This window comes from Hydractinia symbiolongicarpus, chromosome 2, assembly GCF_029227915.1.
Source record: "Hydractinia symbiolongicarpus strain clone_291-10 chromosome 2, HSymV2.1, whole genome shotgun sequence".
Lineage (NCBI taxonomy): Eukaryota > Metazoa > Cnidaria > Hydrozoa > Anthoathecata > Hydractiniidae > Hydractinia > Hydractinia symbiolongicarpus.
Window position 1 is genome coordinate 13,712,041 of NC_079876.1, and position 15,195 is coordinate 13,727,235.

At 34.0% G+C, this 15,195-nt stretch overlaps 1 protein-coding gene across 2 annotated transcripts; it reads right to left on the minus strand.

The window, feature by feature from the left end:
* Positions 1-6,112: 6,112 nt before the first annotated feature.
* Positions 6,113-10,197, minus strand: LOC130629533 (uncharacterized). Of its 2 annotated transcripts, none has more exons than XM_057442779.1 (3): positions 6,894-10,197; positions 6,615-6,711; positions 6,113-6,279 (listed from the first exon to the last, which is right to left on the minus strand). In XM_057442779.1, the coding sequence occupies exons 1-3, from the start codon at positions 6,963-6,965 to the stop codon at positions 6,113-6,115; spliced, it is 336 nt and encodes a 111-aa protein (XP_057298762.1). In that variant the 5' UTR covers positions 6,966-10,197. The 2 variants fall into 2 exon arrangements, 1 of the variants encoding a protein (XP_057298762.1); XR_008981972.1 differs by having other exon boundaries at positions 6,191-6,329.
* Between the last annotated feature and the right edge of the window lie 4,998 nt (positions 10,198-15,195).

A 15,195-nucleotide genomic window follows, 5' to 3' on the forward strand; every position in this document is an offset into this window, starting at 1 on the left:
GGAAAATGGTGAAGAGGGTTACTTCCTTGAGGTTGATGCAAGATATCCACGGGAGCTTCATGATACACATAACGATCTTCCTTTCATGCCTGAGAGGAAGGTGATTAATGGCGCCGAAAAGCTGACACCGTGTTTTTCAGACAAGAACTATGTCATTCACATCCGTGCACTTGATCAAGCGTTGAAGCACGGTCTCATTCTTGAGAAGGTTCATAGAGTACTGAGGTTTAAGCAAAGCGCATGGTTGAAACCTTATATCGATTTTAATACCGATCTGCGTACCAAATCAACGAATGACTTCGAAAAGGACTTTTTCAAGCTGATGAACAATTCAGTCTTTGGTAAAACTATGGAGAATCAACGTAGACACAAAGACATACGCTTGGCTACCAAGAAAGAACAATATGAGAAGCTGGTGATGAAGCCCAACTTCAAGGGTGCTATCTGTTTCTCAGAAACACTGATGGGCATAGAGATGTCTAAGATCAAGATCAAACTGAACAAGCCAATCTACCTAGGACCGGCGATCCTCCATCTATCAAAAATAGTTATGTATGAGTTTCACTATGATTACATGAGACCGAAATATGGTGTGGATGTAAAGCTTTGCTACATGGATACAGATTCATTCGTGTACCACATCAAAACCAACGACTTCTACAAAGATATCGCTGATGATGTGCCGACGAGATTTGACACATCGGGGTACGATAAGAGAGATGGTAGACCTCTACCATTGGGTTTGAATAAAAAGATCATAGGTCTGATGAAGGATGAGTTAGGTGGTAAGGTAATGACGGAGTTTGTCGCTCTTAGAGCGAAGAATTATGCTTATAAACAGCTAGACGGAAAAGAAGACAAGAAGTGCAAAGGAGTCAAGAAATGTGTGGTGAAGAAGACCATAGGGTTTGATGATTATAAAAGATGCTTGTTCGATGGTGTGAATATTTACAGAGAACAGATTACCTTTCGATCCATTAAGCATGATATTCACACGGTAAAAACAAACAAACTCGCACTCAATGCGGATGATGACAAAAGAATAATAGTAGATGGTATTACTACGTACGCTAGAGGCCATTATAGACACAGGTGAATCCTATCACTGTAATGGGGGACACGGCGGGGGTTGGGGGGGGTGGGGCCCGGGGGGGGGGGGGGCACGGCGGGGATTGGGGGATTGGGGACAGAAACTCTTCTATCGTTGATTTAACGGGTATGATTTATGATTTGACGTAAAATGGTAAAGTGCTAAGGGATTTTTGTCCTAACATCGGCATTTTCCTATCTCTTATATCAAAGATAAAAAAAACAAAATGTCTTTAGGGAAGAAATTGTTTGTGCACGAAAAAGTTGCGGAATTCAGTTGAACAACAATTGCGAATAAGAACGGTTTTTTTTGAAAATACGAAATTAACGGTTATTTTTTGCTAAATATTTAGGAAAATTGTAAGCCAGGAAGAAAAAGAGTAAATTATGAAGAAAAAAATTTGAATTTCTGTTCTAATTTTAAAAGACTCAAAAGTTAAAACTATAAGCAAATTCACAAACATAATTCTGAATTCATTCTTTTCCTTTAGGAAAACCATTGTGGCATTTAGTCACGATAAATGCCTGAAGAGGCCCATTTTGTGAAAACCATAAGTACAAATGTTATGGACTTAATACCTGTTTGAAATGGTTTAGACCAACATAAAGAAATTGGCATAAATATTTAAGCGACAGTTTTGCCGTTTAGGAACAATACAGTAAGTTGCATTTAAAATAAATAAGAAATAGATGAACATAGTATAGCACGGAACTAAAGTCTACTATTGTCATAAAACAAAATAAGAATAAATTCATTGTTACACACCTCGATTGAGAAAGACGGATTTGCTTAAGGCTAAATTATTTCCAGGCTGCTTTGCTTGCTTCGACGCTTTGTTTACTAATTTTACAGGAAACTTATCTTACAGGGTTCCCAACTGTGGTCAAATTTACCATCTTTCATTGCGCGTTCTGTCACTTTTAATACTGTCTGTCTGTCTGTATCAGTTCTGCAAAGCATACATTGCTGAAATAGGTTATATCTAAGATAGGATATGTATTGAATTAAAGTTTATTATTTTTTAATCTATATATTTTTTTTATTATTATTATTTTTTTTTTTTACTAAAAATACTGAACAGTGATACAGTGATAATCTTAGATACCCTAAAAAGCGAATAAGAATAAAAATACAAAAATAAATAATTTAAATATTGCAATGCAATAAATACTTAAATAGTCAGACATTTTGACGAACAGCATGGTATGAACCCTTTTGGGAAAATTGTATCCATCGATGGCGAAACGCAACTATTAATGGAATCTAATAAAAGCTTTTCTCAGAAATTTAATTTACTAGTTTTCAGTTTGTCGAACCAACGCCAGCCTTTACAACTTCTATACCAAGTCCCATGATAACATTTCAATAAGAACGTTCTCTCCTGTTGACACTTGTTTTTAAATTTAATTTTGTTGTTGTTATTGTTGTTAAACATTTATTCAGGGTTACGAATGTTTCACAATATAAAAACAAGAAATAAATCTATTAAAATTTAGTGCAAATTCGGACAAAGTACGGAATAAAGTTAGGTAACTAGGTTGATACTAAGTAGGTTCAAATGTGACTTAATTTAAACAGCTGAATTGTGTCATTGGGATCAGAAAGGACGTCATGCCTAAAATAGACGTCATACATGCGATTTTCCCAAATAGGGCTGTATATTTTGGTAGACATTTGGTAGAAAGAAAACAATCGATTTTATATAAAAAATAAACTTTAATGACGTCATTAGGTTAAAAAAAGACGTCATATTTGTTAAAACGTTCCTTATATTAACGATAGAAGTTAAAAAAATGTTTTATCAGAAATATTGATCTTCATGTTTTAATCTCAAAGAGCTCTGGGGACGAGGATGGATTTTCATGTTATGAAACATGGTACACGTTTTGATTTTGGTATTTATAGATGTCCGGGGGTATGGGGAATAATATAATGAATTCAGTGAAATTAGAAATGACGTCATTTTAGAGTATAAATAATTGCTTTTAATCTGATCCGTAATTTATCCCTAGGATTCACTGTATTCTTAGAAACACCTTAGTAACCACCTCGTAACGAACATACATGTATTAAATAATTATAACCAATAAAATATCTTACTACAAAAAAGTTTCAAGAATTAAATTTATTTTATTAAAAGTCCCAATAACAGGTAGGAAAAATCAGAACATTTCAGCACTCTATTAAATGACGCACCAAAAATTGTGCCCAGTCAAAGGGGTTGGAGACACTTACTGATTGTAATAAGATGTGAATTGTGTGCGATAAGAAAAACATATACACCATCGCAAGTTTTAACCTTTTAAAAAATTAAGAGTTTCCACAGTCGATATATATTAGTAAATAATAATAAACATCAATGATTAAGACGTATGCACAAATTAGACAAATAGTCGTTAGACCGTGGAAAAACCCACGGGTTCGCCCGTCCTTGTTATACCGCATATTGCGTGCGTCTCGCTACTTGCGCAGCTAAGCTACCATTTTGCGTGACAGACAGACGGATGGACAGACGTATACGGGTATTATAATATAGACTAGCCGGGAAACCCGGCGTCGAAACGCCGGGTTAAGCCACAAGTAAAGGTGTGATCCGGCATTGAACACTCTGTGGAGCGCTTAATAAGAGCCGTAAACTGTCCCACACGATCAGGTGGAGCGCTTTAGTACAGGTATACAGTATGTTGTTAATCTTTTGAAGCGCATACACCATTATAGTGTGCGACTGTAACATATTTTTCAAAAAATAACTTTCCCGCAACGATAACTGATATAAAAACAGAGTTTACAAAGTGTTGTTACTCCATCATAGCAAAAACAATCGTCAATTTTATTTCATTTTGCAGAATAACTTTTTGCGCAAGTTAAAAAATTAATCGTGACACTGGGCTGAGCGCTTAGTACAGTTAAACCGTGTTGCACAGCGTATAGGAATAATACCCTTTTGAAAAAAACTTTCTCGCAGACACAGGGCTGAGCGGTTAGTCCAGGCGTGATTCCCAAGAAAGTTTAAAAATTAATTGTCACAGTGGTGGGCTGACCTTAGTATATACAGGTAAACGGTTTTGCACATGCCCATAGGCGTAACAGCCTTTTACAAAAAACAGTCTGTTTTTAACACTGGGCTAACCGCTTAGTACAGTTAAACACAGTTGAACAGGCGCATAAGGCGTATTACCCTTTTCCAAAAATGTTCATTGCAACTTCGGTTTAAATAAAAACACAGGGAACAGCCTGTCGTTACTCATCCAGCCAAAACAATCGCTCAGCCATTTCATTTGCAGAAAAAGTTTGCAGAAAAATTATAAAATATGTAGCTATACCTAGCTAGCTAACTGCATTTAGCATAAAAATTATGTATTGCTTAAGAATATTGTTGTAGCCAAACTGCATTTTTATACTTTCACTTTTTAAATAGCCACAGCCTCAACATAAAAATAAATGTTGGCTAGGATAAAAAGCTCTTATACCAAACAGAATAGCAATAAGTGAGGCTCTAGCTAGCTAGTAGCTATAGCTAGCTAATCTTCGTTCCTAGCCAAACATCCTAAAACTGGTGCGTTTAAGATCTGTACGTGGCTAAAAAACGTGACAATATATTTATCCTAACATTGAAAACAAACAGAAAACAAATATTACAAATATATAAGGCTTTTAGAAGATAAGAAAGTCAAACAGGCCTACAAACCTCACACACTGACCACAAACACGACCATTATCAAAATGGCCTTCGTTCCGCGAAGATCTTGGATTCTTTCTGGTCGCGAAAATCTTGTTGTTTTTTTTTAAAGAATCAGGCGTTGTGAATGGTATTCTACGCGCGAGCGGTCAAAACAAAGTGGGGAAAAATATATCGCATTTGGTATTGGTGCACATTTGAAAAATTTCGTGTTTCCGTTACGGGACTCGGCTTTCGCGGACACACAGACAGAATACGGCTATTATTAAAGAGATGAGCATACTTATTATTATTATTATTTTTTTTTTTAGTTACGAATATTTACAGAGGATAACCATTTAAAAAGAAGTACAATATTTACAAGTAATTATAGACAAATTTTTCCAACGGGTCCTCTCCCTCCCGCAGTTTTAAAGAAGTATATATGTAAGTTAAAAAGTAAACACGAGTAATGTCTTGACCATTCTCCCTACCAATCGAACGATAACAACACTGCCAAGAATCATTAGCTCATCCTGTGACTTTGTAGAGATTTATAAATTAGAATGGAACAATAAACTACCGAGTATAACAAATACAATGATTTACGCAAGCAACCTCACTTATTTCTCAAAAAAACGTGTAATCGTATTTATTTTAAGTTTTGTATACATCACTTGCCTAAAGTTATGTCAGATATATTTCCAATATTTTTCTCGGAACACTCTCTTGGGTAGTGGCATACTTAGGATCAAAATCAAGCTAACAAAAGAATACTAGGTAGGCAATTTTTATTCAAAAAATCTTACATACGAAATGTTTTATATTTACAATATTTGTTCTACCAATGGTCTTCTGTTTTGGACAAGCTTAAAGCAGTGACTATCTTTCAAATTTCTACAGTAGCAATGATCGATAAACATAAATGTACACCTCAAAGTAATTTAATTCTTCTTTATATTAAATAAAAGTATTTTTTCTTGCGCCCAGCACGTACTGGCATCACCAAAAGATGGAGAATACTTCTGCTCGTTATTTAACAGACCGAAAAAACCAATCACAAAATATACTGTTCCATGAAATTTGAGAAAAAACTTTAAGATTTCAGTAAACAGAAGAAGTGCACTTATTAATGATGTGTTTTTTATTTGACTTTTTTAAACGTCACCGTAAAAATGCATTTCGCTCACCAAAAACGCTTGCGAAGAATCCAGATGAGTTAAGACAACTGGTTGACCTGATAACACTGAATTGCATTCTACAACAAAATTGACATCAGCTACTTCTGGTACCCATGAACAGAATTTATCATCAACCGTGATTACAGCTTTCCTGACAGTCGTTACCAAACGAATTGTTATAAATCAAATGAATTTTACCATACCGAAGTCAAGTCTAAAGTGACTTGTGCTGTCATGGAAAGTTCCAGCGTACGTACTATCATGCCCATCTTGCAGGTTCTTTAATGGGTATGAAGAATGAATCGGAAATGCTGCCATAGACAAAGTAGGTATTTTTTGAAACTGATTGGCTGGAAAATTTAAAAGACTTTTTGATTTGACTTTTATGAACACGCTAAATCTATTAAAAAAATGGATAAAATATTTTCAAAAATAGAGAAGTTGCTCGCAAAAAGTTTTTAAACAGGCATAAAAACACAATTCTTCGTTAAGTAAAAGCATTGCTTTACGAGATTATGTTTTGCTACAACTGTATACATTATGAAGGGAACAGATATAAATGTTCCTCGTAACATATATTAGAAAAATATTTCCTCTTTTAAATTTTGTAATGTTTTGTAATGTGTTTTTTTTAAGTATGTGTTAAACATTTAGGGTGTGTGAAGTCGATGTAGATAGTACTTACGTATGCACTGGTATCCTACTTGATCGTCTTCAAGGCAGGTATCAACACATGCTTCTGTAAGTTCGCATGGACTGAATGGTCGACAAACAGGTCCCCTCTATGAAAAATAATAGTTATGCTGCAAGGAGTTATTTTTTATTAAGACAAGAAATTATTATTTTAAGCATTCATGTATAAAATAGCGTTTATATGATGTAAATAATTTGTTTTAAAATCTTTTTGTTAGTTGTATTCGTTAAAGCAAACTTGTTCCTCTCTATTGCTACAATTACCACTTACATTTCTCGTTCCATAATTTGTTGACAAAAATTGCCATCCAACTTCTAATGCTTCATTTCCTTCAGCTTTCATTAACTCGCACGCAAGATTCGTTGGATGATAATTCACAAACGAGCAACTTTCACATGTTAGACACGATAAAACACATTCAGATTTTGTCACACCATCTAGAGATTTTTCCACAGTGCCATTGAATCTTGTATCTGACTTAATGATGGAGAAATTTCGATGGTGTCGACAATGCAAACGTGTTATGTATCCAAGTGAGAATTAACACCAAGTTAAAAAAAACAAAATCGAAAATGTAGCTCTAAAAGTGCGAATAACATTGCCAAATTAAGGATTTAAATTTAACAATAGGAACTTTATTGAAATAATCTTACGGACATACCTTGTCAGTTGAAACTTAAGGCGGACTTCCACTTCCAAGTTTTTTGACAGGAACAGGAACTGGATAAGGACAGACGGGAACGGGAAAATTTAATTAAATCCATTGAAAAAAAATGGCGGGGAAAAAATGTAAACAAATATGGCGGCTTTTTTTCAAAAGTTGAGCCAATGAACTTTGTATTTATTACAGTTATGGCACTTTTTGTCTCGTCAAATTCTACAAACAGGTATAGTTTCTTACTTCCTCGATCAGTTCAACTTCCCAATTTTTTCGTTCATCTTTACTTTCGATTTCTTTTAATACATTTACAACAGTTGCATCCCAGATTGGACTGAGTATTAAATCACCGTTAGAAATACCACGTAAATATTGTTCGTTTTCTTGAACGAAGGTATCTTCGGTTGAGATCTAATTATCTGTGAAGTTATCGGCTTCGTACTCGTACTGCGACGCCATCTTGAATTTATTGTTTTGCTGAGTTAGCAAAATTGACAGGACCTGATTGGAAATCTATTTCCCATCCTGGAAGCTCTCGGGAAAAACTCAAATTTGATTGAACTTTTTCGGAAAAGAGAAAAAATCACGTGTTTTTTCCCCCGTTTCCGTTCCTGCCAAGAAACTTGAAAGTGGAAGTCTGCCTGTATATAATAATTATTTCTAACTAATGTGAATTGAAAGTTTTTTTCAAAAGCAGATTAAAGGTAACATGCAATGTTTTTTTGAATATACATAAAATTTATATTAACATCGTATGAATAATACGTTTGCAATTCTTAGTCTCAATTAAAATGTCTTAAATAGTTTATAAAGCTGGGTTTACATGCACGACAAAAATGTATTAAGCACTTAAAGGGTTTATAAAGCTGGGTTTACATGCACGACAAATGAATATTAAGGGCTTAAAGGGTTTATACAGGAGTTTTAACAGTTAAATTTGTTCTGTATTAAGTCGCTAAAACGTGTTTTAATTTACATGCAACCTGCTTTATTGTTTTTTTGTTAACTTTAACTTCGAAGGTGGAAAGAAAATAATGGTATTTATTTTAAAAGTATGTTTTATGTGTTTTGCAGCTAAAAAATAGAGAATGGTGAAAAATAAAATATAAAATCTTCTGAAAGATAAATCCTTTTAACATTTCAACGAATTAACGTTTGGTTTTAACACGACTAGCCTCACAGTTACTTACTTACCTTGCCAACATTTTGACTGTTATATTTTTATTTTTTTACGCCGTCTAGAGTTTATATCATTAAAGTTTATTAAGTATTAATTTTCATTGATTTGGGAATCATATGACTCTATGGTTGTCAATGGTTTTTTATGTTCAATATAAATGTTAGTGTATCATCTTGTCAGAAAATTGACGAATTGCGAATGTTTACAAAGTTTCGGATATGCGCGCGCATTCTGACAGGCAAGAAAAGAAGCACCACATAGGCCAAATTGGCTATTTACGCTAATTTATATGTTTATAGGAATATAAAAATAAAAATACATAGGAATTGGTTTTTCTTAACTATTATCTTCTCTGTTTTATAAGCAGACATTCCCAACTTCAGTGTCAGTGTTCAAAACGATGTTATTTTTTTGCAGCTAAAAAATGGAGAATTGTGAAAAATAAAATATAATTTTTTTAGGCTAATTTGTATATTTGTAGGGACATAAGATTAACAATGTATTGAAATTTGCATAAGAGCAGGCATTACCAATCTTAGTGTCAGTGTTTTCTTTTTCCTTGATATTATCGATCGCCCTGATATGTTGTTTATATATTATGCCTGCAAACATGCGCGTGCATATCCATTATTCTCGATGCAAAATCAAAACATTAAGTCACGCTTCAGCGATTTTTTTCCTTAAATGGTTGGAAGTGACTTTGCTGGTTGGAAGTAACCAGTGATGGTTGGAAGTAACTCAATCGATTATAAGAAGTAACTTGGAAGTCAATCTGATATTCCGATATTATTTCGGATGAATCCTTATGGTTAGAAGTAACATATCATTACAAAAGAACGTGGCTGATCACGAAGATGCGTTGTTTTGTTTAAATGCGATTAAAAATCAGTTCAGAGGTGGTAAAAATACTGAAGAACTTTTTGCATGCCTTGAAGAAAGAATACAAAGTTAAATGAATAGAGGGCGTTGTGAGTAAGTTAAAGGCTTATATTTATTGTCGACTAGTTAGTGTGGAAGATGTGGGAAAATTTGTTGCATCGTACAACATAAAAACAAACGAAGCGTTGAGAAAGCTAACACAAACTTATCCGAGCGAAAAAATGAATGTTCAGCACGTGTTTATTATCGTTGCTAACACAAAACAGGTCCTCAACTTTCAATGAATCCGAAAGTCATATTACTATATATACTGTCATCAAGCACACTATTAGTTCCTGCTATTTCAAAAGTATCATCGGTAACATTAAAGTTAATTCCCAAATTACACATGAATATCATGACAATAGAAAAAATACGTCCACTTATGCAAAAAAAAATTACCTGTGAGAAGTTTTTTCATTCCATCTATTGAATAAAACTATACAAGTATAGCCAACGTATTGTTGGGCAAAATTGTGAATGCATATTTTCACATATCGATGTCAAACAACTCTTTAGCAGCCATTGGTACTTCAAGCGGTAAAACTTCTCTCTTTGACTATCGGTAGGAAAAAAGGTGTATTAAATATCGCAACTAATCTCCTCTCTTGAAAGTTAAAAAAAATATCACAGCTAATAAAAATCCACGTTAATAACATGCTCAAAACCAAAGAAAAGAAACTAAATGAAAAAGGATCGATAGTGCCGAAAATCAGAGTTCATCACGGGTCATTCTTTTTTCTAAGTTACTTGCAACCATCACTGAAAATCCGAATTAGAGGAAAATTTCTAAGTTATTAATCACAATCGATTGAGTTACTTCCAACCATCAAGGTTACTCACAATCATTTAAGAAAAAAAATTCGCCACGCCGCAACTAATCTATAATCTGTCGGTTAAAATTAAAATATTTGGCATGTGATTAAAGTTTTATCCGACAAATATGTTTATCTGATGAAATTTATCTATAAGGATTATACTCAAAAAGGGCCAACCTTGATTCGCTGGTCTTTCGTCCTCATATAAAACAGACTATTGGTACTGGGTTTGCGGTTGGCGAGGGACGTTTTTTCCAGAAAAGCAATACAGACGTTGTAAACCAATTGAGACCAAAGTAGGTTGGTTCAAATCAAGTACACATACTGCTTAAATGAACCTTCGCGAGTTGTGCTAACTCAGGCTGGATTCGGCGTCTTTTAAAAGCCACATACAATATGTTCTATTTGGCTTTTTGTAAAGCAAGGACTCAACGGAACTAATATTGGACACTAGTCGTTGCCCGTGGAAATATCCACGGGTTCGCCCGTCCTTTAAACTTACCCGTGGCAACAAAGTGGACAAAAATATATCGCATTTGATATTCGTGTTTCCGTAACATGATTTTCTAACTCAGCGGGGGTCCGCGCAGAGACAGACAGACGACGGCTATTATTATAGAGACCTAATGCATAAAGAGATGGCTAATAGAAATACAACAATTCACCATTTATATTATTCTTTCATGCAACTATAAACATTCAAAGTTTCTGCTTTGTTAAGTTGAATTTTAGATTTGTGGCTTTCCATTGTTTCCTGCTTAGCCGGATTCAGCATTCGGATTCCTATATTTACTTTGTTAAGTAGTTGGAAAAACAATATTATACACCTATTTATAAAGCATGTGTGGTTTATACAATTTGAAGTCTGCGAAGTGTAAATTAAGTCTTAGACGTCTTTTTAATCCGTCGTATTATAACATCTTATCACCTTTCCACAAAATAACCGTTTATTTGAGAGAGCTTGTAATTTTTAACTGAGATAGCAAAAACTCTTGCCAAGCTGAATTTCAATTGTTCTGATTATAAGTTTGCGTTCCAGTGCAATTTGCAACATTGTTCAACCTATCAGTTAAGACAAAAGTATTTTCCTTTATCCGTGAGAAAGTAGTCGCTGCCAAGGAGAAGCAGCTGTTGGATTGCAGTGGGATGGATGGTGGCCATTAAACCATTTAATAAGCTTAAAGACATGGTGTGCGTTCCAGGATTATTTCCCAAGTCGAAAAATGATTTAAGAAACGATCTGTTGAATTTATATGCATTTTACGAACAATTTTCCTCCATCATAGATAATTCGCAGGTAATAAGGGCTTCCTTTAATTTTCTGTTTCAGGGCGAAGACCACAAAAGCAATCTCTATTTAACTTTGCAATTACCAATTCATCTGCACAATTACGTTACTTAGCAGCTGACATCACGTTTTTAAGGCGGCAACTGATATATAGTCTGGCATCATTTTTCGGAACACGAAGAAGACATGATATAATATTCCATGACAAATCTCATGTGTTCTGCAAATGAACCCAACAGTTGTAATAATTTAATTTTTCTAGATTATTTATCCTTGCTTATGTTCTTGATGTTGTCGAGCTTACTTTCCTGCATGCAAGTCAGCACCAATAGCTACTGCCACATATGACTATGCTAGTTAAACTTTTTTAAGCAATTGTAATTGGTTTTCAGGAGCTTTGATTTCCTGAAAAAAGTTTACATTATTTTATGCACATCGTTCAGCTGAAAATGCTAAGGCACATAATCTTGAGATATGCATAGCTACAGCTAGCCACCAAAAATAACGACGGTTTGGGGCTTTAAATAGTTTGTTTTAACACTAAAGCAACCTTAAATACCACATCTGAAAAAACTGTGAACTTAACCATCCATAAATAATTTCAAATTCAACTTAATTATGAAGCTGGAGGCACTGTTTCACTGCGAGCGCCTGTTTGCTTACAGAACTCGTAAAACTTGCCTCGTTTTAAAAATACAGCGTTTCCATTCACGGTAAAATGGATATGGAAATAGCTGTATTGAGACCTCCGAGTCAGTATTGTATCCATCAATTGTGTCAAAAATGCACGCAAGCTTATACGTTCAGACTGCTCCATTCTGTCTAATTTCAGCCACGCTACTACTACTACAGTAACATGGCGACCATTTTTTTCTCAATCTGTTGTAGTAACTTTTATTGCTTGTCTCTTTTTTTCATTGTTTTCTGTTTCTGTTACTTTTCTTATTATTTTCTGTTTCTGTCACTTTCTTTTACTGTAGCTTCTTACCATTTACGTCGCGTCCAAGTTTATTTATTTCAAACATCTTTTCCTGTACGAATTCTCCATGATGCTGTATCTACGTTTTGGGTTCTACTTTCTTCACTATTCAGAAACATTGCTCTATTCTGTAAATAACTAAAGAATTTTCCATAAAAATGGTGGTACATGCACATACGAATATCATATATTATTTCAGAAGAAGAGCCATTTAGTACATTTATGGAGCTGAAATATAACCGTTATTATTATTATTATTAATTTTTAAAAACGTCATTTTCAAATGGAAGCGTCAAAGTGTCTTGAATTTGTTGTTTTTACATACGTATTTGTTTTTAACACATATCTCTGTCTATTTAAACTTAAGTGAAACCAAAATAAAATGTTCAGGCGTGCGTTTGGGCTCAAAATGATCTGATGCCAATTATTTAATTTAATTATAATACGCGACGTTAAAGAACATGGCTTATAATGTTTTAGGTTTGTTGTTATTTTGCTTTATTCTCTCCCTATATTATCATATGAATAATGTGCAGCACTTTTTGTATGATCATCTGTAGGAGATGTAGTCTTATCGTGTTCGGCAATATATACCTTCAACACCACCATCGACCTCCATAAGTCCTCATCTTTCTCATTTTTAAGCTTGATTAGTGTCCATATTGATTGCAAAAAACCACGTGAATCATTTGATCAAATGTTTCTAGTTTTTGTTTGTATTGACAATGTTCAACAGTCGTAAAAAGGTAAGCTTCTGCTTAGATGCCATCGAGTAAATCAGATTTAAAAAAAGACAGTATAAAAAACAACGAACATACTTTTCTGACTAAGTGTGTCGGTTGGATGCTCAAACACAGGCATGAACTTTCCAGCACTTAAGTGTACGCTTAAAATTCATGAGAGGATGGATACCTACAAGGAATGTAAATAATCTCCATGGAGTCATCATTTATAATCGTCATCGTGTATCAAATGTTTTGTGAATCCATAGTTCAGGTATTAATGGATTCACTAAAATGCACTTTTCATCTGTTCCTACTGTTATTGCTATGTTCACACGCTTCTGACAGTTCCTGCTTTATTGCCCGTAGAAAGATGTTTTATAACTTATTTAAAGCTGGCTACAAGACAATGTTTAGTTACCATGCAAGAATCCCCTATTAGTTATTCACAAAATACCAAAGATGAGAGCATCTTAGATGAACTTCGAAATCTTAGATTGTTTATATAAAAAGGACGTGGGAGTATTCATTCTCTTGAAAACTTAACTTTTCGAGATATCAGGTATGTTTGTGGAGATTCAAAATTCTCATTTTGATGATCAATGATGATTTATATATTCCTTGACTTGGCCCAATATTTTTTTTTATGTCATGATATTTCCTTTGCGGAAATGACAGTTTTTTTTACAGAACCATTTACTTTCGTTTGATCTGTGCAAATATGACCAAAATTAAACTTTTTTTATTACTTTTTAATATAATCAAACTGTTATGTAGCGGTACTCACTTTTAAGTTTGTTTTTCTATCTCCATAGAGCACATGTTGACAGAAAAAAAGAATATATTTTCCTATCCCGTTCCCTATAATTGAAATTATGTCGAGACAAAGAAGGTAAAACGTTAAAAAGTACATCATTTACAAAAATGCAACAATCCAGCTATCCCTCTCTCTATGTCCTTGGTTTTGTTTTGTTTTAATTACTGTCTGGTGCTTGAATTCACTGACACTCCGCTGTCGTCCTAAAATTTTTCAATTACAAAACATTATTTCCAGAATTTTCTCGCAAAACATTATAGTTTAATGGGGGCATTTATAGCGTTACTGGATTACTATTTGATAATAAATGTCTGCTGGTGTCGTATTGCTTATGTCTTAATTAAATATGTTGCTTGACCTCATTTTCGTAGTTGTTAAGATTAAATCTTTCTATTTTCGTATATACTGTTCTTTCTAATCTGTCGTAGAATAACGTCTAAGAGGATGCTTATATGAAGTGGATTAAAATTTCACATGGCTGTGAAAAGGGCGGCTGTTTATATGAAGTTTCACTTTAGGTTGAATTTAATTTCGGGGGTAACTCTTACAGGACCAAATCTTTTGTGTTCGTGACTTTGAAGCATGCGCACTGATCAAAATTTAAAATTTGACGAAAATGAATTGCCACCCACAGTGAGTGAAAGTGATGTAAAGCCATGTAAACAAGAAACACACTGCGAATCAAAGTCGGTCAAACTGGTTTATGTGTAAATTGTGTTATATGTGGTTGACACGAGAAGATCGATAAAGATCTATCAGACATGCTGACCTCATACAGTGGCCAGTAATTAAGTACTTTTATTCTTAATTGCGTACTGACGAACTTAAACTCTCATTTATAACATCATTGGAAATACAAAACCATAAAACAGACACAAGTTTCTTTGCAATTAACAAAGTTCTAAAGATAATACCTACACACTGACCATTGACGTCAAGACATAAAAGATGTTGAACTTAGACAGTTGTTATTTACTTTCACTTTATTTTCTCACAGTTATTTCGAAATGTATGGTTGACAAGAATACATACAATTACTCATATTGGAGGATAATTATTTGGCATTGTTGGGTCTCTGAAAATTTGCCCAAAATTTAACTTTTTTTATTCTGTTTTAAAAGACAATTTTTGAAATGTATGGTTAAAAATACACAAGTACTCTTTGTAGTCTTCTTATCCTGGATAATTGCAA

Coding starts and splice junctions, on each gene's coding strand:
- LOC130629533 (XM_057442779.1), bottom strand. CDS start 6,965: ATGAAAGCTGAAGGAAATGAAGCATTAGAAGTTGGATGGCAATTTTTG. Junction 6,712..6,893: donor CAAATTATGGAACGAGAAAT/GTAAGTGGTAAT, acceptor TATTTTTCATAG/AGGGGACCTGTTTGTCGACC. Junction 6,280..6,614: donor AGTAGGATACCAGTGCATAC/GTAAGTACTATC, acceptor TAAATTTTCCAG/CCAATCAGTTTCAAAAAATA.